We start from the raw sequence: 26,866 nt of genomic DNA on the forward strand, positions 1-26,866 counted from the left end.
GTCAAGCTACAATCTGACTTTACATTGTAATATATTCAACAGCAATTCAAAGCATAATGAATACAGTACCATACTGTAGATAACTGAACAGCAATGGGTGAAACACAAAGCTCAGTGGGGTTTAAGATTAAATGGTTTCTTCCAGTCAGAAGTGTTGCGAGCTGAGAAAGCCTTGTGTATCCTTTCATTGGCATCCTCCTGACACAAGCCTGGCTCTCTCACTCCTTCAGCACAGCATTCCTCTTCTAAGAATCCCCACCTTTCTCCCCCACATTTTAATCATGGCTTTAAATTTTACAGACTGACTGGGATTTTGCGTTTTTCTATTAAGCTCCCCCGGGATACGCTATTTACATCTAACAGAAGCTCACGTCACACACACAAGGGAAAAAAAAAACAACAACGAAACAAAAAACCAAGAGAAACAGGGAAACACGTTGTAAGATAAATTGCCATGAATACCTCAACAAGTATCATTACAGAGACCTCTATAGCCACAAGGCCTTAAGAGTTGAAGGACAAAAGTGACAGAACAACTCCAAAAATGGAAAAAAAACACCACTTTAGGGCCTGGTGGGATGCTAGGGGCAAAAGTGTGAAATTCAAATTAGTATGGAAGCTGGAAGATCTGAGCAGTAGAAATACAGTTTAGTTTAATCGCCATATAAAATCTCTGTTACCATTTAATTCAAAATCCTCTCCCATTCACTTCAGCAGTACCTTCTCCCATCACCCTTCACACAGAACCTGAGTATGTCAAACTTTAATAAGCATACAGGTAGCAAATTATGGAAAAGGATTTACAATATATGTAGCAAGTTGAAAGATACATATAAGGCACTTGTGAAATTAATGGAAAAAAATGCAAAGAACAGGAAATGCCCAATAAAGTCCCTTAAAGATACATAGCTTGGCAAAATACAAAACTGCTGGATACGTAATACAGAATTACTATACGCATTTAGTACACAGGTAAAATAATAAGCCCACTACAAAGTGGCCAGCAGAAAATTATGATAGTAAGATGCAAAAATCACTTATCAGGAAATTATTACATATGAACTATAGCTGTAATTCAGATTAGATTAGATACAATTTGTACTTTTTGAATTCCACTGCTTTCTGTTTTATCACTACTCAATAGCATTATACTTGCTAAATATCAGTTGTCTTGACTAAAACCCCTGCCTACAGCCACCGTGACATGCTGGAGAAGTAGAATGTAGCCCAGGACACCCTGGAAAGACAAGAGACCAAAAAATAACTATCTGTCTACCAAAATGAAGCCCAAAACAAGATTTCATAGTTACATGTGTATTACTCACAGAGATAAAAAAAAAGAGGAGGAAGGAGAAGTTCATCTTACAATTAAAGATAATCTTGACTGAAGAAAATATTATGTGAATAGGTTACTTCTAGAAATTAGAAGAACATGCCTGGCAATTGGAAGGGAAGTTTCACAGTTTCAATAATCAGAAAACTAGATGAGGGGGAAAACAAACCGTCTTTTCAGAAGAATGCATATATGGAGGAGGTAATATGCGATGCTTATTAAAAAAAATGGACTTGGTGATCATGAATATCTCTTATAGCTGTCCATATTCCTGAATACCACACACAACTTGCTTTTCAAAAGCAGCCCAAGGGCTAGAATACTGTACCTCAAAAAGTCAATCAAATTCATGTCCTTTGGGAAACATGTAACATTCTTCAGGTAAGACTGACAAGTTTACAGCCTAAATCTCTGAAATGACATCTTATTTTAAGGAAGTGTCATGGGAGATAATGCTTTGCTCTTCACAGAAGCACTAAAGAATGTAAAATTTATGTTTAAATGGTAAAGTTATTAAAATAATTGTCACTAACCTACACAAATGACTGAATATATTTTAGAAGATGTTTAGATCAAATCAAGCGGAAGGAATAATAGATTATGAAACTGCCTCCTGTGTTACTGGGACATACCAAAAGTTAAAAAAAAAAAAGGTTGTATACAGAGAGTAGTGTTCAATGGCTCAGAGTCCAGATGGAGATCTGTGACAAGTGATGTCCCTCAGGGGCCCATACTGAGACCAGTGTTGTTTAAGATCTTCATCAATGATACCGACAGAGAGACTGAGTGCACTCTCAGCAAGTTTGCAAATGACACCAAGATGTGTGGTGCAGTTGCCACACTGGAAGGATGGGATGTCATCCAGAGGTACCAGGACAGGCTGGAGAAGTGTGCCCGGGTGAACCTGATGAGGTTCAACAAGGCCAAGTGCAAGGTCCTACACTTGGGTCGAGGCAATCCCCAATTTCAGTACGCAATGGCGGATGATGTGATTGAGAGCAGCCCAGCAGAGAAGGACTTGGGTATACTGCTTAATGAGAAGCTTGACATGAGCCAGCAATGTGTGCTCACAGCCCAGAAGGCCAAGTGTATGCTGGGTTGCATCAAAAGAAGCGTGGCTAGCAGGTTGAGGGAGGTGATTCTGCCCCTCTATTCTTCTCTTGTGAGACCTTACATGGAGTACTGTGTCTAGTTCTGGAATCTTCAACACAAAACCAACATGGAACTGTTGGAATGGGTCCAAAGGACAGCTATAAAGATGATCAGGGAGCTGGAGCAGCTCTCATATGAAGACAGGCTGCGGGAGTTTGGGTTTTTCAGCCTGAAGAAGAGAAGGCTCTGAGAAGACCTTATAGCGACCTTCCAGTATCTGAAGGGGCTACAAGAAAGCTGAGGAGGGACTGTTTACAAAGGCTTGTAGTGATAGGACTAGGGGTAATGAGTATAAACTAGAGAGGGACAGATTTAGACTAGATGTAAGGAAGAATTTCTTCACTATGAGTGGTGAGGCACTGGCACAGGTTGCCCAGGGAAGCTGTGGCTGCCCCATCCCTGGAGATGTTCAAGGCCAGGCTGGATAGGGCCTTGGACAGCCTGGTCTGGTGGGAGGTGTCTCTGCCCATGGCAAAGGGGTTGGAACTAGATAATCTTTAAGGTCCCTTCCAACCCAAACTATTCTATGATTCTTAAATTAAAAAACAAAACAAAACAAAACAAAGCAGGAAGGAAGGACTAGGAAAACATGCTATTACTTTAAAAACACTGACATCAGCAGGGGTGGAAGCTGTCTGGAAGTAAATGGAAGGGAAATGGTGGCAGAGCACATCTCGAGCACATTTCTGTAACCCTGGGATTTGTTTCCTAACTGGTGTCCCAGAAATCAGACATTTTTCAACAGTGCTACAAGGCCCACTTTTTCTCCTGAGCTTCTGTAGAAAGAAAAAGCCAAAGATCAGATGAATGTTTTTAGGTCTGCTCTGAAGAAGCATTTATTTTACTCATCTGCCTCCTGGGGAACATTTATTGCTGTAGTGGTATGGGTAGTTCATTATGACAATCATTACAAAAATTAAATTCTGTAAGAGAAGCTGAACCATGGGAAGAAAGCCTATTCATCCTATTCATTTCTGTACCTAACAGTATCAGAAAAGAATGCTGAATTATTAGCTCATTAGTTTTATACTCTTGTAAATTCCTAAAATGTAAATGGACATCTATGCAAAGAATTATATTCTCTCTTCATTTCTGAGCTGCTACTTGGGAAGCATAAGCTGAAACACTTTAAATTTCCAGAAATCAGTGATAAATAAATACAATAAGTACTATTCCCCAAAACAAATGAAAACAAATATTTCTGAAGGAAACTAAGAAAAGAAACCAAGAAACCAAGAAACCAAGAAACCAAGAAACCAAGAAACCAAGAAACCAAGAAAAGAAAAGAATGATTTATTATCATTACAGTCTTTCACATATTCAGCCTCATAAAAAGGAAATCCTAAGATTTTCTTTTTCCTGGGGTAATGCTTATTTTCAGCTACAGTGATCTATTAATAACAGGAACACTTTTGTTCATCTGTTTAGCTTTCTGAGAGCCAGTAACAATTTCCAAAACATAAATGACATAGGTTCCTACCAAATTTGCAATTATTTGCAATAGGCCAAATAGAGTTCTGGTTTTTTCACTTGAGCCAAGGAGCTGCATAAAGGCAATATGATGTTGCAAGATTTTTGAGAGATGAAATTCACTTTATCAGGTTAATAGAAAAGGAGTTGGGTGTTCTGCAAGTAGTGATTGAAGATATTAATTCAGAATCAACAACCTAAAGCTCATGGTAAACAAACAAAGTGTATTTTTCTCCTTCATCTCTAATGATCCACTGGATCATGCGATAAATAGATCTACATGAATTATCTGTATGATTGTTTCTAATCATATTTTTGAGGTAGTTGTGTATGAACAGCACAGGAATAACCATCTCTACATAGCACTCTACTTAAGTATTTTCCACTACCTTTCTCTTATAAGCAGTCCGTAATCTATTAAAATGTGAGGAAGACCTTGATGTTATTAGCCTTGAAAGAATCCCAGAGTAATGCAGAGCGTAATGCTTACTTACAAAGAATTTCTAGAGACCCAGTACAGAACAATGGTAGCATATATGGAAGTCTTAACTTCCTTTCTTCTGTTTCTTTGTCTGAAGCAAGAAAGCAAGCTAATATTAATATAAAGCACCAAACATCAGCAGTGAGAGTAAATCCTTAGTAATTTAAACACTGTGTGTTTCACTGAACAATGTCCACTAAAGTTAAACAATTCTTTGAAGACCTGATCTCAAAAAAGAGATGTAAGAAGAAAATCTTGAGAACTTAGCTAATGTGCAGAATTAGGTTAAGTCCTACATTTTTCACAAGAGCATTTGAGAAAAAAAAAAAAAATCTTTCTTTTTATTTAAAAATAGTTTTTTCACTATCTTTGTTTATAAAAGCATACTGGAACAAGGTCAAGCCTTAAAGAAAACCTGTGCTTTAAAAAGCCTCTATGACGATCAAGAGAAATAAAAATCAGTGATTAAGGGTTTGCTGGAAGCCATACACTAACTGTAACTTTTCTCCAATCTTTATTTATTATTATTAAATTCCTTTTCTTTATCAGAAATTTTGTCTCAATAGAAGTTGAGTAATTTAGATCTTTGGGACAAAGAGAAGTCAATAATTTGCTTCAGAGCAGAAGTTCCTTCTGACTGCCAGATATTAAGAAATCATGCCCAGTCATTACACAGCATGATAAAATACAGTGAACACATCCTTGATATTCACTATATTCTTTGGATTGTGCCGAAATTAAAAGTGTTTTGTCTCGCTGGAGTGTGAAAACTGACTTCACTGGGCCAGTACACAGCAATATCTGTCTGTTCACAATACTTTCACCTCCTACCTCCTATATACAACTCACTGCCTACAGAACATCTTTGTAGATAGCCACAAGGGCTCAGTGCTCAATACCACAATCAGATTTACAATAATATGTCCATTCAGATAGCAAATAAAACAACTAAATTTCCAGCAGGGTTCTATTCAAGTAAGGCACACTGCTGATGTGCTGCCTTTGACAGTCTGGTCTCAAATACTTAACAATCAAATGAGGGCAGATAAATTGAAGAAAAAAAAAAAAAGAAACAATCAGAATTCTTATTAAGTATTGTGGAGGGAAGAGTCATCTATCTGAAAGTTGGGGAATAAGAACTGACAAAATGCTTTGGTAGATGCTAACTGGGTCCACGAGTCCCTCTCCCACAACTGTGTTGCATTTCACAAGAATAAAACCAAATATTATCTTACTACATTCCAAACTCTTCTACTCTGGTTATTAAACTATTTAGTTAATAAATGACTGATGTGTGGCTCAATGGAGATGACAAATGAAAAAGGCACATGAACAGCAGTAGCCTGCCCCTACTGATCTCATTCAGTGAGGCTTTGTACTTTCCTTTGCCATTTCTGTGTTGCTAGAACTGCTTTATTCCATGGTGGCCTACAAATTTAATGAGCATGTTATATTATCAAAACTACAACTGAATGTTTTGTTTTACATCTATTCTGGAGAATGTATCAAAATAAAACACATTAAAAGCAGTAAGGAGGACATAGAGGATTGTATAACTGCTGTTTTCAGTGCTGCTAACACAGTCCCTCAATCTAAGAAAGGAGAAGCTGATTCATGTTTCCACAGTCTCCTCAGTAAGAGGCAGAACTTGGAAACTTGAATGGCAAAAGGATTCTGGCTAGAACTGCAATGGTGAGCATTTGGATGGTGCACACACAACATTATGGAAATCTCAGCTGGCTCAATATTGAAACGATCTTACAGATGCTAGGGCCAAGTATTTCCCACATACAATTACAAAGGATAAAGAACAGTCATCAACTTTCTTAAGAATTAGTATCACCATTATGATTCCAGCTTTCTCCCTCTGAAGATCAGTTTGTAAGGAAAAAAAAAAAAATTAATGTATTTCATGAATCTTCTAAAAACCCCCAGAGAACTCAGGTGACTGCTTTATCTTTCAAATCTCTTTTGACAAATGGTGTATATATTATACTGAAGTTGATAGATATAATTTTGTCACAGTCTGACAAAATTATAATGTTTTATATCATCTGATGGAAAATTGAAACTGTGAAATAACCTATTACCTTGATCTAATGTGAACTTTTGTATTTAGGATGTTTTAAAAAAAACACTAAATCCCAACGTATTTTTTGTAACTAGAGAATAACAATTAAATTGTAAATTCCATATTCTTTTAACAAAAATGGAACAAGAACTGGAAAAATACAGTAAAAATTGCCTGCCTGCCTAAATTAATTTCTCTGTATAAATGCATGAATGTTGACAGCAAAAGCGTGCAAGTAGGAGCAAGATGCTTCATGCATGTCTTCACAGTCCTTCAGCACTCTAAATATGGTAATTTTCAAATCTGTTTTCTTTTTTTGTCCACTTACTTCGCAGACAACCATTAAATTTTGTTCTTCATTATCACTTTCCTTCCCCTATTGGAGCCACTGAATATGAGAAAACTCTGGCCTTAAGTGCCATGAGAAATCACAGAGGAAAACTGTGGCAGACCTAGAAATGAAATCCAGACCTTTCAAACTCACAGGTTTAGCCATTGGACATGATTTAATCAGCAGAGGAAAGCACTGGACCACAGAGGTTATGTACTGGAAGCAGTGACTAAACTACAGGGGAGAAAATACCAGAGAGACAGTAAAAGAATGGTTATCAAGTTTTCATTAGATTTGTTGTTTCCCCTCCCAAGTATAATCTTTTATAAAGATCAAAGGTGCTTTTACTACCTTAAAGTGACACGGGAAAATTCTACCTTTAGAAAGTGAAACTGTATCTTGAACAAAAATATCAGGAGAATATTTTACAAATAAGAGCTCCTTTGTTTCAATAGCACTGGAATATCTGAAAATGTTCAATCAGGCTTCAGATTATGCTATACTACTACAGTAGCCTTGGCAAGCTTTTCATAATGACCTTGTATTAAAGGTGGAATCTGACAGGTTTTCATTTCTACACGTCTCAGTGGTGAGAGCTTGTAACCATAAATAAATGCTCTTTCAAACTACTGTGAGTTATGGAGTATCCCTAGGCTCTGTATTGGATTCACACTTTCAACATCTATACACTTCCACTAGTTTGTATTTTTTGCCATAATGCTGCAGTGTGTCATTTTTATGCAGATGATACCCTGAGTTATCTATCCCTCCATAAAGAAAACGTTGCAACAGGAGAGCTACTGCCTGACTGATGTTAATAAGTAGAACAGCTCAAAACTTTGTGAAGATAATGCAAACAAGACAAATAGCAGTATTTGGGTCTCCTTTGTGTATATTTATTTTGTCCTTTTCCTAACACGGACAGGTACTATATTGCTTCATTTCAGGATAATTTTACCTTGAATGAGAAATCTACTTGGCTAATTACAAGTACTGAAGAAAGGATCTAAAATGTAGGTCTTCCATACAGGGAATTCTATTCAACGTAATTTATCCTGGTTTGTATGGTTTTCAGTCAAAACAATGGAATGAATTAAACCTGTTTTTTAACCAAGATGACAAATACTTAGGTAGATCAATGCAATAACCTGTAAGAAAATCAAAGAGATGTGTGGGTAGAATATGACCATTGATGAAGATCTGGTGAAGTCTCAAGAAAGAAACTGATTCCTAACTAAAAGATACCATGAGTCATTACACAATAAAAGAGCAATAACAGCCAATAACAGAGTATATTTGTACAACATTCTTCATATGATCCCTCCTGACTTAAACTTCAAATAAGCTGATAGTGATTTCATTGACATAATGAGAACAAACAAAATACATCAAGTTAATGAAGTACAGAGTGATCTTTGCTTCTTGAATAAGATGCATTTAGACACTATATCAACTGCTATGATGATTTATATTAGTGATTGAGATGTATGTTTTAAGAAGCATTCTGAAAGCTAAATTTAATCTTATGTTTCTAAAGGAATATCAGTCTGTTACTGTAAGAGCAAAGCAGAAACAACACACCTCTGCATTTGTGGAAAAGAAGAAATACAAAAGTGCTTTTCCATGGAGCTCGAAAATAAGAACTTCGTGTTTGGGACATGGATGTAATACAAGTCAAGATAAAGATGCATCTCAGAAATCTCAGGGATACTCAATGGGCTACAGAAAATGATACTGTTAATATCAAAATTGTAAGACAAGTGAAATAGTTGAAGGGATTTACAGTACTTAAAAGTGTAGTATTAAGTCAGGAAAAAAGTTTCAAGGTACCACTCATCAACAGAACATCCCCTAGAATCCACTGTAATATAGCTTTTACAGCAGTTTTGGAAACAGACTATAGCATTATGCATATATAGATTGAATTACATAACAGTAGTACTTTGTTATGAAAATCAGTGTGATTATGATATGATTGTTATTTCTTTCTGAGAAAATTAAAACCAGAACTTCATATATACCTAAAATGGGGTAATATGAATACTACAATGTTAAGGCAATTATATTTTCTCCTCTGCAACATTCTCTCATTCTTCTTCCAAAGACTCTTTGGAATTTCACCATTTCTAATCTGTGGGCCTCCAACATAGTCTGTCGTACTTCTCAACAGACAGACAATAAGAGGTCTTTCTGGAGAACTTGGCCAGTATAATAACTTTTTTTAATAGGAAATGTTCATATTCATCCATAGCATTCCAAATATCAAAAAATCAGAAATTTCAATTTAAATTTTGAAGGGTTATAAAGTCAAGTGTCCAACTACATGAAGCTAGCAGGCCAGCTCTGGAAATAGCTTTTTAGTAGCAGCTGACACAGAGTATATCAGGGAAGTGAAAATGTGGAGCACAGAACTCCATTCATCAATTAATTACATCTGGCTGAAGACACTTGGTCTCTCTTCTTTCACCTGCTGACTAAAAATTGACATGACATTAGCAGCTCTGATAAGAACACTGAGCCTGGAAACCACTGTTAAATGCTGCCAGCAGATATCTGCAACAATACTGTCACCAAAAAGTCACAACAATCCTTAAGATGTCAAGAGGTCTTCAAACAGGTGCCTTGATAGAGCTTGTTTATAGAGCTCAAGTTGAACAAATCTCATCTTGTGCATTAAGGAACAGTCCTCAAAATATTCATGCACTGAAACAATTCTAGACAGATAGACTGAGACTTTTAGCTGGCATCTTTTGGTTTTGTTTCATCAAATTCAGTTCTATGAATGACCATTTTCATGCTTAATTTTTCTCCTTACTCTTTAAAATCCTTCTGAACTAGACTTCTTGGAAAGATCACGAGTATTCTATCCAGAACATGAGTGTTCTCTGACAACATCTGCCCAATGTAGTTCAAAGCAAGAGCCTTCCTTCTGTTAAAAATCCAACTATTTACCCTTTCCAGAGACCATGTAAAAATTTCATGCGGTTTCTTCTATGTAATGGAAAGTATAAAAGAGAAATATGAAAAATAAATGATAAAATAAAGCAACAAGGGCACAAATCTAACCTAGAGCTGTGAAATCTCTGACCCTTGAGATACTTCACTTTGACTGGAAGGCTCTGAACAACCAGATTTAAAAGGGCCTTACTTAAAGGTTGACTAGGTCCAGAAGAGCTGCGCACATAATGACCTTCCAACCTAAGTGGATTCTAAGCACGCAAAGTAAATATAAACTAGAGAGTTCAAAAGCTGTTTTACACCACTTAGTATAAACAGTCTTCAGCAAAGCCTGAGAAAATACTTAAGGAAAGAGCATTGAATGGAATGTTTGAGAAGAAGGGCTCTAATGTTTTGCTTATAGACAATCCCACAAGGAATGGAGGGAAGTTAAGACCTGCAGGAATTTTTCTAATGCTAATGAAGTGCAAACAAAATTCCAGGACAGGTGGTCCCATAGCATATCACCTCATAATGTGCTCTGGAATTGCTGCATTTGCTACCTTATTAGACAACTGCTTGCCAGTTAAGTAAATTGCTTGCCAGAAGTTATACTTCAACAGGAGGAAAAGACCTTTATTTACTATTTAAAAAGAAATGTGAAACTATTAAGTTATCATCTACTTTATGTCTTCCAGCACAGGAGATTGCAAGATGAATGCTATGCTTTTTCTAAAAGACAGCTCTACCATAGGACTGAATTTCTCCTGGATATTGGGCATCTTCAGCACCAAAGGAAAAGTTGATGATGTCATGAAGACACTGTGCAATTGAGCAAGAAAACTTCAAAGACAATGCATAGCTACAGATTATGAGATTTGCTTTTATCACAGTGTCAAATCAGTTTACTATATATAGTTTCAGCTGTTCATTCAATATGCATGTGCACTTCTGCAATAAGGGTGTGTTAATGTCCACAAATGAGTGGGGCTCATGAGTAATTCTGACTCATTTTATAATTCCTGTGCCTCTAGGGCAGTTTCTATTTGAATGACAATGTAAGGGTAAATGAAATAATCACTGAATACTGATGAGATTATGCTTATTTGTGCTGAAACTTTGGCTCCATGGATGTGTTTTAATCTTGTTCGGGTTTTTTTTTCATTGTACATGAAGGTCTTAAACTCTTGACCACTGTTACACAGCATCACAGCCAAGTACATGACAGTAGCGAAAGGAGTAAAGTAAAATTCGTAGCATGCATAGATAAATATGTGAATTCGACTTATATCCATTCCCCTCACTCATGACATCCAATGCATGCAAAGTTCCTGAGAAAAAGATTTTACAAAAAGCCATGCAAGGGTTTAGAAAAACCTGAGCTGTATTTGAATTCATCTAATTATTCTAATACATAAACACCATCAGATGGCTGTGTTTCCTTTGATTATTATTACTGTTCTACATCTTCAAGCTAGAAATATATATAATTGAACTTAATAAACATGATGAATATGTGCATTATTAACTTCCAAACTACATGTAGCCAAGTAGAAATCTTTGCCTTAAAATCTGATATTTAATTATCAAAGATCTCAACATTATCTACTGGAAATATTACATAAAATTTAGTAAAATATATCTTCTCAGAATTTCCTATGAAAATATATGTTCATATTTACACGCACACATTTATATGAATATGCAAGTAAAAATACACCCTTCAGGTTACATTTGCTACATCACTGCTTCATTGAAATTCAGGAAATGGTTTGAGGCACAACTGACCTTACATGATTAGTTCTGAAAGGTTTACTTCTTTGTCACACTGATTTGTGACAATCATCTTGCTGCTCTGAAGTCATAAATCTCTGTAGAGATTATAGTATGCCTCTATATCTGTTGGTATGCTATCAGAAACAGTGATGATCATTTTATACTAGTGTGAAAAGGCAGGGAATGCTTAGGAGACACTTATGTTCATTGTTCTCTGTTCAGATATTTATGACTGTGTCTAGAGATAAAAAAAATAAATTACATTTACATATTTATGAGCATTTTAATGTAATATCTTAATTTCTATTAAAATTCTATTGATATCCCTACATTACTATAATACAAGTAGAAAATGTAACTATCATGCACTTGGTTTTTATCTTTTTCCTGGAAACTTCCTAAAGTAAAATAATTAACAAAATACAGTACAAGTAGTGATGAATGATACTGAAAATAGTCTGCACTTAGAGGCAATTTCTAAACTGTAAAAGACTAACCTATTATACCATAAGATCTGAACATATCTTTCTTGGTTTTGAGGAGGAGAAAAATCCTTGTGAGACAATATATGGGCTGCAGAACCATGCAATGCAATTTAGGAGTGCAGGCAGAAACTCACCTCTAGCTCTGTTCTTTGAAGCAGCCACTGGAAGCAAGGAAAAGATTGCACAAGAAGAAGAGAACAAAGATAGATTAGACAGAAGTTTGAGCAAGTAAGGATACAGAGAATCTTCACCACTATTGATTCAAAGTTAACAAACATCTTTTTTAGGATTATTTGACCTATTTATTTGAGACACTGTGGCACTATGAGATAGTTCAGATCTATGATTCTGTCAGAAAACCCATGTTGAGAATTTAGAAAATGTATCACAAAACACACTCCAAAAGCATGGCAAGGAGTGCAGAAATATCACGGACCATTAATCACAACTAGGTGAGAGCATATGTATACACATTTGTGAATTCTAAACTGAACAGCACAATCTGCCTTGCCAAAAGTCTGAACTATCTAAATCTTACATATTTTTCTTGCTCTTATTTCTTGAAACATTCTCCTATGAAGCTGATGAAACCAAACATCAGTTAAACTGCAGGTACTGCATTTGTAATTTCTGTCATAAGATCATTGTTTTTCTTCATTTAAGCCTGTATCTTCAGATAGTTCTTGCACCTTATGTAGCATGCAAAGCAAAAGAAGCAGATAATATTTTAAGCAAAAAGTGATCAGTGTTCAAACTCAGTAAAAAAGGGGCAGACATTACATCCTTCCTTGAGTCTCCTGAAGCAACACAGTTTCGCTATTAATTTTAAAGACAAAAGAGGGCAACAAAAACAACCATAGGAGCTAAAATGTTCCACTAACAACTCTCCTACTGCCAAAATCAACGGAATCGTTATTTTCTCTTTTCTGAGGTTCATGGATAATGCTGCTGATACACACTATTAATCAGAACCCAAAGCACAAATGGAATCACTGTTAGCTGTAAATTACACAAAAGATACTATCCACAATTTTTTAAAACTCTCAGATGCCTCTGAAAAGACATTCATTCAACAGGAACTTCCTTAAAAAAAAAGGCACCTCAGAAAAAAACAAAACAACTTAACTCCTCTTCTGCTGACCCTTCCTGTAAGGCAGAAGTATGTTAACAATTCAAAGACAGATACACTTGAGACCAAAAGATAAAAAAAATAAAGAGAAAGATCAAATCCCCTTTCTGCTCTCTTTGCTTCTCTTGTTCACTCCTAAAGGTTTTCATGTGTTTGGGTTTTCTTTTTATTTGGCTGAGATTTTTCTTGTTTTTTTTTTCTCTCTGATCTGGTGTCTCATTAATCAGTCTTTACTAAGACAAGTAAGGAGAGAATGGCAGTGAAGGTCAAGTAGCCATATATGAAGAGAGTGTTGAAAAAAATAAACTTTAAACTTAATGATTGCATCCAGAAATGTTTTTTGCTTTTTTTTTTTGTTGTTTTTTTGTTTTGATGGTGGTTTGTAGGTTTTGTTTTGGGTTTTTTGCGTTTGGTTTTTTTGGTTTTTTTTTATTTCTTCACTGATCTCTCCTCTACCGTTCTGTACTGTCATCATTCTCCTGGCAATGAAAACAAAACTAAAAAGTAGTCTTATGATGTTTGAAATCAGCATTACAACATGGAACAACTCTGCTGTGGGGAGGTTCAACAAATGCAGATACTTCTGCAGAGCTCCTTCCATGAAGCTGTTTAACAAGACATATTTGCCTTCAAAATAGCCAGTAAATCTTACATGCACTAAATACTGCTCATGCAGTAAACAAAATTAATGATGCCATTCTAATTTTATAATAGTTGAACAGTTTCTCCTTCACGCAAATGTAAGTTGATAATGAACGCATTGAGTTCATCAACCTGTTCACTTTCTTATGCTCCCCCTTCTTCTTCAGTGTAGAGAATTACAGCTACATGAAGGCCTCATTTTGAGCCAGCATACTCATTTCATCTTAACAAAGGTCTGGAGAAAACATGACCTTCCCCTGCCCCCTAAAGTAATTTAAAAGCAACAGGACACTTCATACTCATATTAATAATTCAGAATAGGAAAGATATATATCTCTTTCTATATATAGAATATGCATATTAAAAATAGATATGTACTTTAACTGTTCAGATTAAATATAGATATACACATATATGTGAACTATATATAAACTGTGTGTATAGGTACATATATACATGTACATTAAAAGATTCCAACCATTCTATGGTTAGACAGCTTTATTTTGAAGCATGAGTACTAGATAGAGAATTATTACCCATCATGTATCAGTAAATAAAGAAAACATATAAATGAGGTTGTACATTATAATTGGGAGTAGGACAGGTTACTAAGCTCGTTAGACCAATTACAAGTCTCTGCAAATCCACGAATAGAGGACTAGATGATAGTAACCTTCTTAAAAATGTCATGTTCAATACTTGTAAGTTTTTCCATTGACAGCATGGTCCAATTACAAGACAATTCATAAAGTTCAAACTACACAACAGCCAAATTAACTAAAAACAGTCTTTCAAAATATAATTCTGCCTACTGAAGGGAACTAGCTGGAGCTGCTTCCACCGATGACCCATCTTCTTGATACCTAGCACAAGAGAAAATTCCCCTTCATTGTTATTATTGACATTGGTATTTCTTTTTCAAAACATGAAAGAATTTTTCCCTCTTTACTCTCCTTGTGTAAAGAGAAGACAATTTTCAACCCACATCCAATATGTTTTAGAACTTTTAGCTATCTCTTCTTATTCCTACATGAAAAGTCATAGGAGGAGACAAGCATAGATAAATGTTAAAATGAGCAACATCAAGACTGAAATCTAGCAGAGGGAGTCTGATCTCATGGTTAGAACACCGGATATAGTATAACTCCGCTTTTTGTAACACTTAAGTCAGTAGAAAAAAAATCCCTGTGGTTTTCAACAAAATACACTACAATCAAAGGATGTACACTTGCTTCATGTCTCCAGCAAGTCAGTTTATTTCTCTGCATTTCACATAACACATTCTTTTTTTCTCCATCTAGACATCCTTGCCTGCTGACTAAAGGGAAATCTTCAAGGCAAGAAGCCTCCCACTTCTCTAAGTAGTGCAGAATCATAGAATGGTTCCAGTCAAAAGGGACCTTAAATACCTAGTTCCAACCCCATTGCCGTGGGCAGGGACACTTTCCACTAGATCAAGTTGCTCAAAGCCTCCTCTAACCTGGTCTTGAACACGTCTGGGGTGGGGCATCCACAGCTTCTCTGGGCAACCTTTTCCAGTGCCTCACCACCCTCACAGTAAAAAATTTCTTCCAAATATCTAAACTAAATCTACCTTCTTTCAGCTTGAATCCATTAACCCTCAGTCTATCACTGCACTCCCTAATAAAGAGCCCCTCTCCAGCGTTCCTGTAGGCAAAATATATTTCTAGGACGCTGACTGGAAACTTCAGTAATGCAGCTAACATGGATTAGGTCTGGCCAGTAATCATGGGTCAACGTAACAAGAAAACTGTAATTTACTGTATTTGGCTGGCACTTACTTCATTTGGCTAAATTAATGAGCCAATAAGGAAATGGATAAAAAGGAAAGACAATGATTTCCAGTATTCTCCATGTTCAAGGATTTCTTTAAACACCAGCACACATTTACTACAGAAGTTTTCTTCAGTTACTCTGTCTTGACTTTCTTAGGAAATTGATTTTGGATAGAGATGCATACTAAAGAAAAGTGTGAACAGTGATCTTTGTCAGAATTTAAGGAAGATTTTAATGACCACAGAAGAAAGACAAAAAGGGAAGAAAGAGCATATTGTCAAAAGTCAGGTTGAAAAGCACAAGGTTACTAGATTTCTAGGTAAGACTGAGAAAAGAAAAAATCTCTTTTATTAACCCTTATTTCTATCAAGATTAAACAATATTTTATTTTCTGAAGGCTCCTCTGGCCTCAGCATATGCAATACAAAAGTGCTGGCATTAGGGAAAGGTTCAGGAGTGAGGGGATCACAGAGCAGCAAGAGAATTCAAGTTCAGAGATCTCAGGGGAGTTCACTCTGAGGGATCGGGAAAGGGAAGGAAAATTGTGCTAAATCCTGAATCATGACAGTTAATAATCACAGAATTATGTTTTTAGGGCACTTTAGATCAGAAAAAGCATTTCTGCTACAGCTGTGCTTCTGAAACAATGTTTTGTAAAAAATCATTTTCTGAATGTAAAAAGCTGGACTCAAATTTAAAAAAAACATTACATACCCTTGCTCTCAAATATCAATAGTATATTGTGCTTTATTTTTCTGTGATATATCTTTCTGACTTCTTACTTTTTGTATGCCAACAATTGTTAAATTACACTCTTTGATAAATTGTGGCTACAAGTTGTTCAATATTTTCTCCACGCTCAGCTGTCTCTATGCTGTTCAATTTTGTGGACGCTTTTAGACAGATTTGATACAGCATTTATTTTATTTTTCTCTTACATGTGATTTATTATTCAATTTGGGGTTTTGTCTTCTGTCTTTGGGGAAAAAAAACACATGTCCTTACAATTACTTCAATCACTCAATAAAAATAAAAGAGGGAAAAAGTATTTTCCCCAGATGTCCAGCTTACCTAACTTGTTATTACAGAAAGTAAAGAGAAAGCTAAAAGAAAAAGGGAAAGGTTTGAGGTCAGTGTCCTCTTCTCATTTCACTTATTACAGGGCTAAGAACGCAACTAGCAAAAAAAATAGTACAATATCTAAATGCTATAATGACTAAATAGCTCTTTTCAAGATAAGAAACGAGATGAAAGTCACACTCATAAAACACACTGCATTGATTTTCTCCCCAATACAGTAATCTACAGTTCCAGCAAATATGGAGGTTATTTCATATTCAATAAAAAAATAAGACATCGAAAGTACATAGGATGAACATAATTATTAATTTGCATTTTTACTTCAGTCTTAAAACCTCTTCCAGCCATAGAATACTAAAAATTACCAGAGAACCAGCACAGATTAAAAACAAAACCAAACTATCCTCCCTCCCCAACACTCATAACATATAATGCATATTTCCAATTTTCAAAAGAAAATGAGTTATCTTTATACTACCTAAATTTTGAATGTTATTTTAATTTTATGATGACAATGACAACAAATGCATTTTTTTCCTTTATATAAACTGATGGATTTTATCATTGGCCATTTAGGTCACCTACATGCCAGCTCTTATTCTCAGACTGGAAACACTCCTCTGTGTGACAGAAGGCTTAGCAGGATCATTTTCTCCAGACAATAATGCAAATTATTAGCCTCTCAGAGACTGAGAGACCCATTCAAAGCAAAGATACCAGCATATGCTGTAACACAGCATCCTTCACCACCTCCTTTTCAACAACAGCATTTTCCAAAAGCCACTGAAGGAGAAAGAAATCACCATCATCGTCTGAAATTCTCAGTGAGATTTTGAGTCTCCTGCATTCAGGAAGACATTACTGACTAGTATTGAAGAGTAGCCAATAGATCACAAAGAAATATGGGATCTACAGATTTCTTTTAGATAAGGATACAGCTAAAAAAAAAAATAGATATGTCCTCATAGCTAAATTTGTTTGCTTCTGATCTTTTGACCTCTCATTTGATTGCCTTCATTGATATGCCTTTGCATTTTATAGTGAATGCTGTTTTATATATGCAAGTTCTGCACTCCTCTCATAGAGATTTCTAAAATACCATTTAGTGGAATTTGAAGATACAATCAAAACGCATATGTTCCTAGATAAGTCTTCATCTCTTTATTTGTATAACCATTAAAGATCTGTGCAACCATGAATATGTAATTTTATGGAATTCAAACATGTGACCTTATATTATTTATTGTATCTTTGCATTATTCTATCCACAATACAAGTTCCTAAGATGACATCAGGTGATTTCTTTCTGAAAGAGATATATTTTGCTTACTAAACTCATTGACTGGTCTTCAAAAAAACAAGAACCTTTTTGGTACTGAGAAATTAATACATTTTTTACCTCAAATTTAAGAGAAAAATTACAAACAAACTGGTATGCAAAAAAAAAGTGATTTTGCAATGACAAAAATGTATTAATATCTTTTATTACAACTATAGCACTAAGTGTGTATAAATTAATGCATATTGAATATATGCTATATAGTAGGGATCGTGCATCTGTATATGACTTGTAATCAGTACTCCTCTTAGAATACAAAACACGTTCTTAAAGATGCCATTTGAAACAAGACCAAAATGCAAATTTTAAAAGGTTATGAAGAGGTCAACTACTGCATCCTCTGGGTTTGAAGCAGCATGAATTATGTTTGGACCTCTCCTAACAGATTATCTAGCATGTAGTTAAAAACTTTGGAGACAGGGACTTCAAAAGCTCTCTATGTAATCTGTTTTTAGCGCACAACTGTCCTCTCAATGGCAAATTGTTTTGCTGACATAAAACCTAATCATCATATACAAGAGACTAGACAAATTGCTTAACCATTCTTATGCCTTTCATGAATACAAACAGAACATATACTTATTCAATGTAACCCTGCAAATTTGAAGACATTATTTCTCTTATGTGCCAAAACAAAATGTTCTTCTTCTACTTTCTTAATATATGCTTTCCAGCTTCCTCTTTATTGTCTTTCTTTTTTTTCCTCGGATTTTCAACAACTTATCTACACTGATCTAAAATCAGGCAAGACATCCAGCTGAAGTGGCAAAAGCAAAAAGTGGAGTAAGCACTTATAATGCCTTCCACCTAGCTCTTTGGCTAAGCACTCCAAAACAGCACCTGCCTCTAAGAGAACACAATCACATTATGTTGAAGCTCCCATTGATCCCTTAGGCCTCTTCTCCATACTGTTGTACACCTACCTATTGACCATTTTGGATTCATATATTTATTTTATCCTTTCTGAAAGCAAGATTTTATCCTTGTCTTTAGAATAATCTATTGCTTTAAAGTTATTTCAGCCATTTATTAAAGTAATCTTGAATACTAACACAACCCTCCAATTCCATTAATAAATATTAACTTGTACATTAATCTATAAAATACAAACCTATCTCGAAGCTACATACTGTAGATTTTCTAAAATAGTAATTATTGAACCCAGATAATTATAGGGAATTCATATACCAGAATAGAAAAGCCAAAAGGACTGTAAGCATCTTACAAACTCCCTAGTACATTGCTAAACATATTAAATATTTTAAACCTGCGATTAGATTATCGCATACAATGACTTTTATTAAGCAATACTTATTACAAAACATTGAAGAACATACAGTTCCATTCTCTTTCTGAAAAGTAAACTATAAATATAGTAATTTTGTTCTTGATACTCATTATAACTGGCATGACGAAGATCAGCAGAAAAATCTTATAATCTACATATCACTAGAGTTCAGGATTCTAGCTGTAGCTGATTAACATTAGCAGCTGGAAACACACAACGCAGTATATTACTGTGTAGTGAAAGTAGAAGATGAGTATAATCATGCCCTAAAGGCATCCAGATAACATGATTTGCCTGTCCCAGAATGCCAACTTTATGCATGTAATAATACAGCTGGACATGAAATTTCTACAATCAATGCAAGTTGCAAGTAAGCAATTTCATCATAAGTTGGGTTTCCATAAAACATCACACAAATTTCACTTGCAAATAAATAATACAGTTTGTGAACAAGAGTAAATGCAATTTCTATATTTCATTTTCTCAAGGTAACAGAATGTTTTAATAAGTATGTATAAGAACAACTCCAAAGTAGTACAATGAAGAACTCTACAAGGTTGTAAGTGTGCTTATGTCGAATACTCAGTTTTGCTCTCAGATCTTTTACCCTTATTTCAAAACTTAAAGCAAATTTTTAAAAACCTTTGATATTCATTCATCGACTCAGACAAACTATCAAAATTGTTCTGTGCACACACACTCACCAGGCTTCCATGTTTACATCAAGCCTCCAGAAAGAATAGAAAAAAAAAGATCCTACTTGCATACACTTAGCAAACTACTTAGGCACAAATTGGCTGTCATCGCATAACTGTGATTGGGCACAAGTAGCTGTAAGCAGTAAGCTTATATTTCTTCTCACATCTGCAGATCAATGCATGCAAAACACGTCAAACTATGCCCTGTCCATTTCACTCAATACAAGCACAAGCTGTGACATTCAGGTCTCATGTTAGGTTTTTGCAGGGGGGATTTTTTATTATGTCTATGCTGTCTTACATTATTACAGATAGACATTTTCTGAGTCTACTATGCTTATATACCTTTCTTTCCACTCAGTCAGATCATTTGTATTAAATGATTCCTTAATAAAGCTGAAGTATGGGCAACTGGGATAGCAATTAAAGCCTGTGGAAACAAGTGCATACCTTAAAATTATAAGGAATTAAAACCTGGAACAGTAAAAATAGATAGTTTGTTTCTTTTATTCTCCAAATGCTATCAATTTAGACTTCTCATACAATCATAGAATGGTTTGGGTTGGAAGGGACCTTAAATCCAGTTCCAACCTGGAAGGGACACCTTCCACTAGATCAGGTTGCTCAAAGCCTTATCCATCTTAGTCTTGAACGCTGCAGTTTATCATTTGTTATTTGCAATCATACCAAATATGAAGTTAAACGCTATCTTTTTCTTTATATCTAGCTTTATAAAAAATAATTCCACTTCAGTGTTGGAAACAGAAAAGACTTGTTGTCACTTCATTTTGTCAGCCAATATTCAATGTATTGCCTCCTAATGCTGTTAAGGAGAAAAGTTGCCTTAGTAAGACTTATCGAGTAAGACTTATTTTTGTAGACTGGGTGACATATATAAATAATTTGTATAGGGATGCCCTGTCCACAGATATATTTCATCCTTACTATAGATCTTTTTTACCTTAAATCATCTTTCATTGCATGTTTGCAATTTTATATATGCATTACGTTCACAATTACATGAAAAGATATTTTATTTTCTAATATAGTTCTAACTTCCTGCTATGGTTTTAAATGTATATATGTGTTGAATATACAACCTAATTCAGAAAAGTTTTCAGCTACTCTACAACTTCCCGATACTTATGAGAACTATGGCTGAAAATCCACATATTTGTCAATTAACAGTTCCAAACTTAAGATTTTACACCCACTCTCTTGTATAAATAAATACAAGCTAGTAGCTCTATATTAGAAATAGACTGGAGGAATTAATATGCAGAATCTACAGGCATATGCCTAAATATTTAGAATTTGGGAATTTCTAAAACAGCCATTTGTTTTTTCAGGCAGAAAAGGAAGGAATATTAAATTTGGAACTTAAAACATTGTCAGAGGTTTAAAAAATAAAAACAGTTCCAAAGAAGTGATAATTGCTCCAAACATGATAGTTTTCATATCAGTATGAGCCCTAATTGTCTTTGTATCTGAGTATTAAAATAATTTCTATTTCTTCTTTAAATATATTCCACTTATTGAAACTGTTTATAGGCAAGATTCATTTAAGAGTTCATCTAAGTTCACTGCAGCTATCAGTAGTCATAGCTCTCCATATCACTGTCAGGTTGCTACATGAAATAATATGACTAAAATGTTGACATGTAAAGAGCTGGAAGTAATGTCTGTGATATAATATGTAATCAGAAAGCTTTTTGCAGCAAGAAAAAATGTTATTTTTAACACTGGGTCTGTAAAGATCAACTTCTTTATCTGTATTTGTCTGTGTGTCTTAAACATCTGTCTTGCTGTAAGGCTGTGCATGCTTGGGGTTTTGTGCAGTTTAGTGCAGGTGTAGGCATTCCTCCAAGCCTGTACTTGGACTCCTAGTGTTCACTGAGTTATTTGTGTTGCTGTGGCTGAGGGATTAGTGCACTCTGAAGAGGCAGGAGTACTCCTGACTGCACATGCACACACAAAGGGTTCAAGCAGTGGTTATTCTGTTGAGCTGCCAGCAACCCCTGAACCCTGCAGCCCCAGTTCAAGAACTTTCCACACAGAGATATACTGCAGGCATGGCGAGACCACTCCTCATACATTAACAGGGTTTGGAGCTCCTCTATAAAAACTCATGCCAAAAAAGTACCTTTGTGCACACTCTGTTGAAAGCTTCATTGGATTAATCAGAGATGTGCTTATTTTTATCTTATATTCTCTGTTTGTTTGGGGTTTTTTTGCTACTTTTCTTCTTTTTCTCTCTCTGCCTTATTCTCTCCTCAAATCTAACACTTTTTTCTTGGCACTTTGGGTGAATTTGATTGTATCCAAGTTCTTGTTGTAAATTGTTGATACTTTGACTGAGCTCAAAGTAAAGATTGGAACTTTAAGTAGACCTGTGGAGTGACTGTCATCACTTCTGTTGCTGCCCACAAACATTCAAAAGAAATCTATTACACACCCCATCCACCTTGCTGAGTAAGCTGGGCCAGAATAATAGAGTCCTAAGCTAATAGGCAGTAAAGCTCTACTTAGGTGATAAGCAATTAGAAAATTACATTGTTATTTAAACTCTCTTCAGCTTACATTTCATCTAAGTTACTTTCAAAAGTGTGGCTCACAGTTTGCCACTCTAACAAGAACATCCATAGACGGCTGACATGAGCTGTTGATTTGGCTGTCATAGCTTTGTTCTGTACTGGGGCCTTTCATGATGTGCCCTTCACATTTTCTTTTCAGATGTATATGCTGACCATACCTCCAAAACAGACCACATGAACTGCTCAGTTCTGTCTATGAGTCTTCAAAATAACGACTCATCAGAAAATATCTTGACCAAGGTGTGTGTACACAGTGTGTATAGTCACCATATGCACACTGTGTAAGCAGACATGCTAATAGCAGTACGTGGTCCACTGCAGTGACAACAATAAATGAGAATTTCTGAGTGACTGCTAGGGATAACTGAAGTGATAAAACTAAAATTCTGCAAATTCTGCTGCTTGGTGGAAGGAAAGTTAAAGATTGAAGCTTCACAGCTTGTAGACAGCACAGGCTCTTTAAGACTTTAAACTAGGAGATGTAGCAAATGAATATATTAAGATGAATTAAAAATCATAGGTGCTAAAAGGAAGATTACTTGAAAGTCAACAAGAAAAACTAAAAACCAGGAAGGTAAAAAAGATGAAACCATAAAGAAGACGCGGAAAAAAACAAAGAATAAGTGAAAAGATGGGGAGAAAATAAAAATCAAAGATCCAGATCAGAAACCTCAGAGAACCAAATATGCATGAGACATATTATTATAGAAATTTCAAAATTTCAAACTCCAGATATCTGTATTTTCAGCATTTCAATATTGAGAAAGTATTTTGAAAGTGATAAGAGATACAGAATCTACTAGGAGATAGACTAAGACGCCACAACAACTGTAAATGAATACTTAACATAGTAAGATTACAGGAAATTTTTCATGTCTTATTAATAATTACTTCCTTACTACTTCCTTACGGTATCTGCCTGTGCTTATTCGTTCTAACACTGTCAAAAGGTTGTTACATTAATCACCTTAAAGAACAGAACAAATAACTGATCTTTATTTTACAAAGTAAATAAGCATGTTTCCAGCACTTCTCATTTCTCATATTTCTTTTTCCTTTTGAATCAGCAAAAGTACTCCCAGAATTTAAAACAATATGAATTTATACCTAGTTATATAGTATACAGTATATTATGAATACTTGGTATTTTTGAATTTATTATTTTAATTATTTTTACAAGATAAAACATACTCTGTGCTATATAAACTTATTCATTCAATAACCATAGCTTTACAAATCACCCACTGTTATATTCTATAAAAGAATATATAAAGCTATTTATATATTTATATATAAAAATGTATATATTTATATATGGATTATATACTATATAGTTTATAAAAGTGTGTGTGCATCCACACACATTACTGCCTGTAAAGTACAATGCATATTCATACATCTGGACAACAATCAAGTTAGTTATGTGCATAGTCAATTGAAAAAGGAAAGATAAGAACACTTTCATGGAATGATTTTGAGAATTTTTTTAATAACATCTTAGGAATTTAAAGAAACAAAATCTAGTCAAAGTGATTGTTTACAGGAAATTATGCAATTCTTGGGGTAATCCTCTTAATTATGAATTCTGAGGTAAAATATTTTTACTGCTTCAATAATGAAAGAAGTATTATTGTAAATAAATGATTTGTGAATCTTGTACATTTCTGAACTGTACAATAACTTCAAGATAAGGTTCATAGTATTTTGATTTATAATGCAAGTTTTATAACATCCTGAAAGAACATATACCAGAAACATAATTACTCAAGTTAGTCCTCAGTATAGCATACTAGTTCTGGGCCCCTCACCACAAGAAGGATGTTGAGGCTCTGGAGTGAGTCCAGAGAAGAGCAACAAAGCTGGTGAGGGGGCTGGAGAACAGGTCTTAGGAGGAGCGGCTGAGAGAGCTGGGGTTGTTTAGCCTGGAGAAGAGGAGGCTGAGGGGAGACCTCATTGCTCTCTACAACTGCCTGAAAGGAGGCTGTAGAGGGGAGGGTGCTGGCCTCTTCTTGCAAGTGACAGGGCACAGGACAAGAGGGAATGGCCTCAAGCTCCACCAGGGGAGGTTTAGGCTGGACATTAGAAAAAAATTTTTCACAGAAAGGGTCATTGGGCACTGGAACGGGCTGCCCAGGGAGGTGGTTGAGTCACCTTCCCTGGAGGTGTTTAAGGCACGGGTGGATGAGGTGCTGAGGGGAATGGTTTAGTGTTTGATAGGAATGGTTGGACTCGATGATCCGGTGGGTCTCTTCCAACCTGATTATTGTATGATTCTATGATTCTATGATACTGAAAACCTCCTGAAAACAAAAGAAGAAAATAAAAATGGGAAAAAAATCCAAACACTAAACTAGCCCACAAGGCAGATAAACAAATTACTGTTGTGCGTTTCTGACTCATTCCTTGACATCTTTGCTAACATGCATCTTCTAAACAACATTATTACACAATTACAATAAGCTAAACAAGTACACAAACCCTCTTGTAGCAGAGTAGTGCTTATATGTAGCGTTTAGCCTCAATCACTGCTGGAAACAGAGGAAACATTTTAAAATATGTCACCTATTTGTAGCAAAGATCATTGTATAAGAAAGGATTCTGATTGAAAGAACACACACACAAAAAAGGGTAGTGTTACTATTTCTGTTTTGCTGTTGGAGCATATCCAGAAAAGATTTGTAATTCAGTGAATGGGTGGCATTACAAACTCCGGCTGCGAACATGTGCTCTGCAAGATTCAACCAGGTCCTTAGCAGCTAACCAGGCAGCTCATCAAATTATTTCATCATGCTCTTGCCTTGCCCACCTCTTGGAACATGCCAAGCAGATGGTAACAACAGAAGCATCCCATTCTTTTCCTAGGAAACCAAAGAAACCTTTTAAGGCCATTCCACAGAAGTTCACACGCACCTCTTTCATATTCAGTATAAGTCTTGCAGTTTAGAATAAGTTTGCACATGAAGTCAATCACTGCATAAATGGAAACTGGCAACACAACTATCACTACTCCTCCTTAAAAACCTCATAAGCCTTCTCTTCAAAGAGATTTATGAATAATGGGAACTAAATAATTCATGGCACTGCAGATGCCAGTCCAAATAGCCTCTTCCTTTTAAAGGTTTCAGTTTCTAGATGTGTGATCAAAAGCCTTCATCAGTCATGATAGTGGCATTTGTACTCAGTCCAAACAAACTGTATTTGCATCTGAATGTTTTTCATTGAAATGAGAGATATAATATGCAAACCAAGTCCCAACTAAAAGGTGTTCTATGCTATTTAAATTCAGTCAATTTAAAGGCTGAATGCAACCTAAAAGGTCTACTTCTCAGAACAGTAATTTGACACATCATAAATAAGACTCATTTTTTTTGTTACAGTACCTCAGCACTTGTCTGAAAATTTTAGACAGCATCTTAACAGTGATGCCTCTTAAGGAATAATAGAGAAAAGTCCTACATATAAAGTAATGAAGTAAACAGAAACTTAACATGCTGCCACCAGCTCAAAGATTTCACTTACTTATTCACATTTACACAAAACCAAGTACATAAAGCCTTCACATCTGTGAAGGCAACATTAACCTGGAAGAACCTACTACATTTTTGAGCAAATAAGTATATGTCTTGTACATGGAATTCTCACCCTGTTATATTAATCCTGTTTATTAATAAGGTGGGGATCATTCTTTGCCATGTCCATTGGTAAGCATTATTATTACATTTAGAATTGTCACAAGCAGTCCCTCAAAAAAATAACAAAGGGAAGAAACCTGTACAATAAAGACCTCAATTAATAAATGTTGAAGAAGCAACAGGAATTTCACCTTGGCAAGAGACAAAGGAGTAGGAACAGATTAAAATTCTTGTTCTCGTCACGGGCAAATAAATACAACTCTCATAACCTGAGGTTGCAGTCTTCATAAAATTAGTATTAAGACCCTAAGTTGGCCTTTTCATGTGAAACTTAGTTAGGATAAACAAGGTAATTATTTTTAATTGTCAGGGGGTTTACTCTAAGTCCCTTATTTTTCCCCCCTTTTTTAAGAAAGTGTTCCTATTGTATCTAAGAGTGAGGTGAGCTGGTGAAAGAAGGAAATTAGATATTATGTATAGATCTCACACTGAATCCTGTCAAAGGTCAATTTTGCCATTTAAAATACATCCGGGGTATTTATTGTTAGTTTTTTAAATAAAAAATCTATCGGTTTGCTTTGTAGAACACAGAATCCCATTAATTTCTTATCCAATATATATTACATTGAGG

The 26,866-nt window shown here is 35.3% G+C and overlaps 1 protein-coding gene across 3 annotated transcripts in view; it reads right to left on the reverse strand.

Moving 5' to 3' along the window:
- Nucleotides 1-26,866, reverse strand: part of CADM2 (cell adhesion molecule 2) — a 662,737-nt gene that overhangs the window by 218,108 nt on the left and 417,763 nt on the right. For 2 of the 3 annotated variants that reach the window (XM_069870099.1, XM_069870080.1), the window contains exon 2: nucleotides 12,171-12,197. The exons of the other annotated variant lie outside the window; for it this stretch is intronic. In XM_069870099.1, coding sequence (XP_069726200.1) covers nucleotides 12,171-12,197 — 27 coding nt within the window. The remainder of the gene's footprint in view (nucleotides 1-12,170; nucleotides 12,198-26,866) is intronic. 3 annotated transcript variants of the gene reach the window in all.

Source organism: Phaenicophaeus curvirostris, chromosome 1 (genome assembly GCF_032191515.1).
Source record: "Phaenicophaeus curvirostris isolate KB17595 chromosome 1, BPBGC_Pcur_1.0, whole genome shotgun sequence".
In the NCBI taxonomy this organism is placed as follows: domain Eukaryota; kingdom Metazoa; phylum Chordata; class Aves; order Cuculiformes; family Cuculidae; genus Phaenicophaeus; species Phaenicophaeus curvirostris.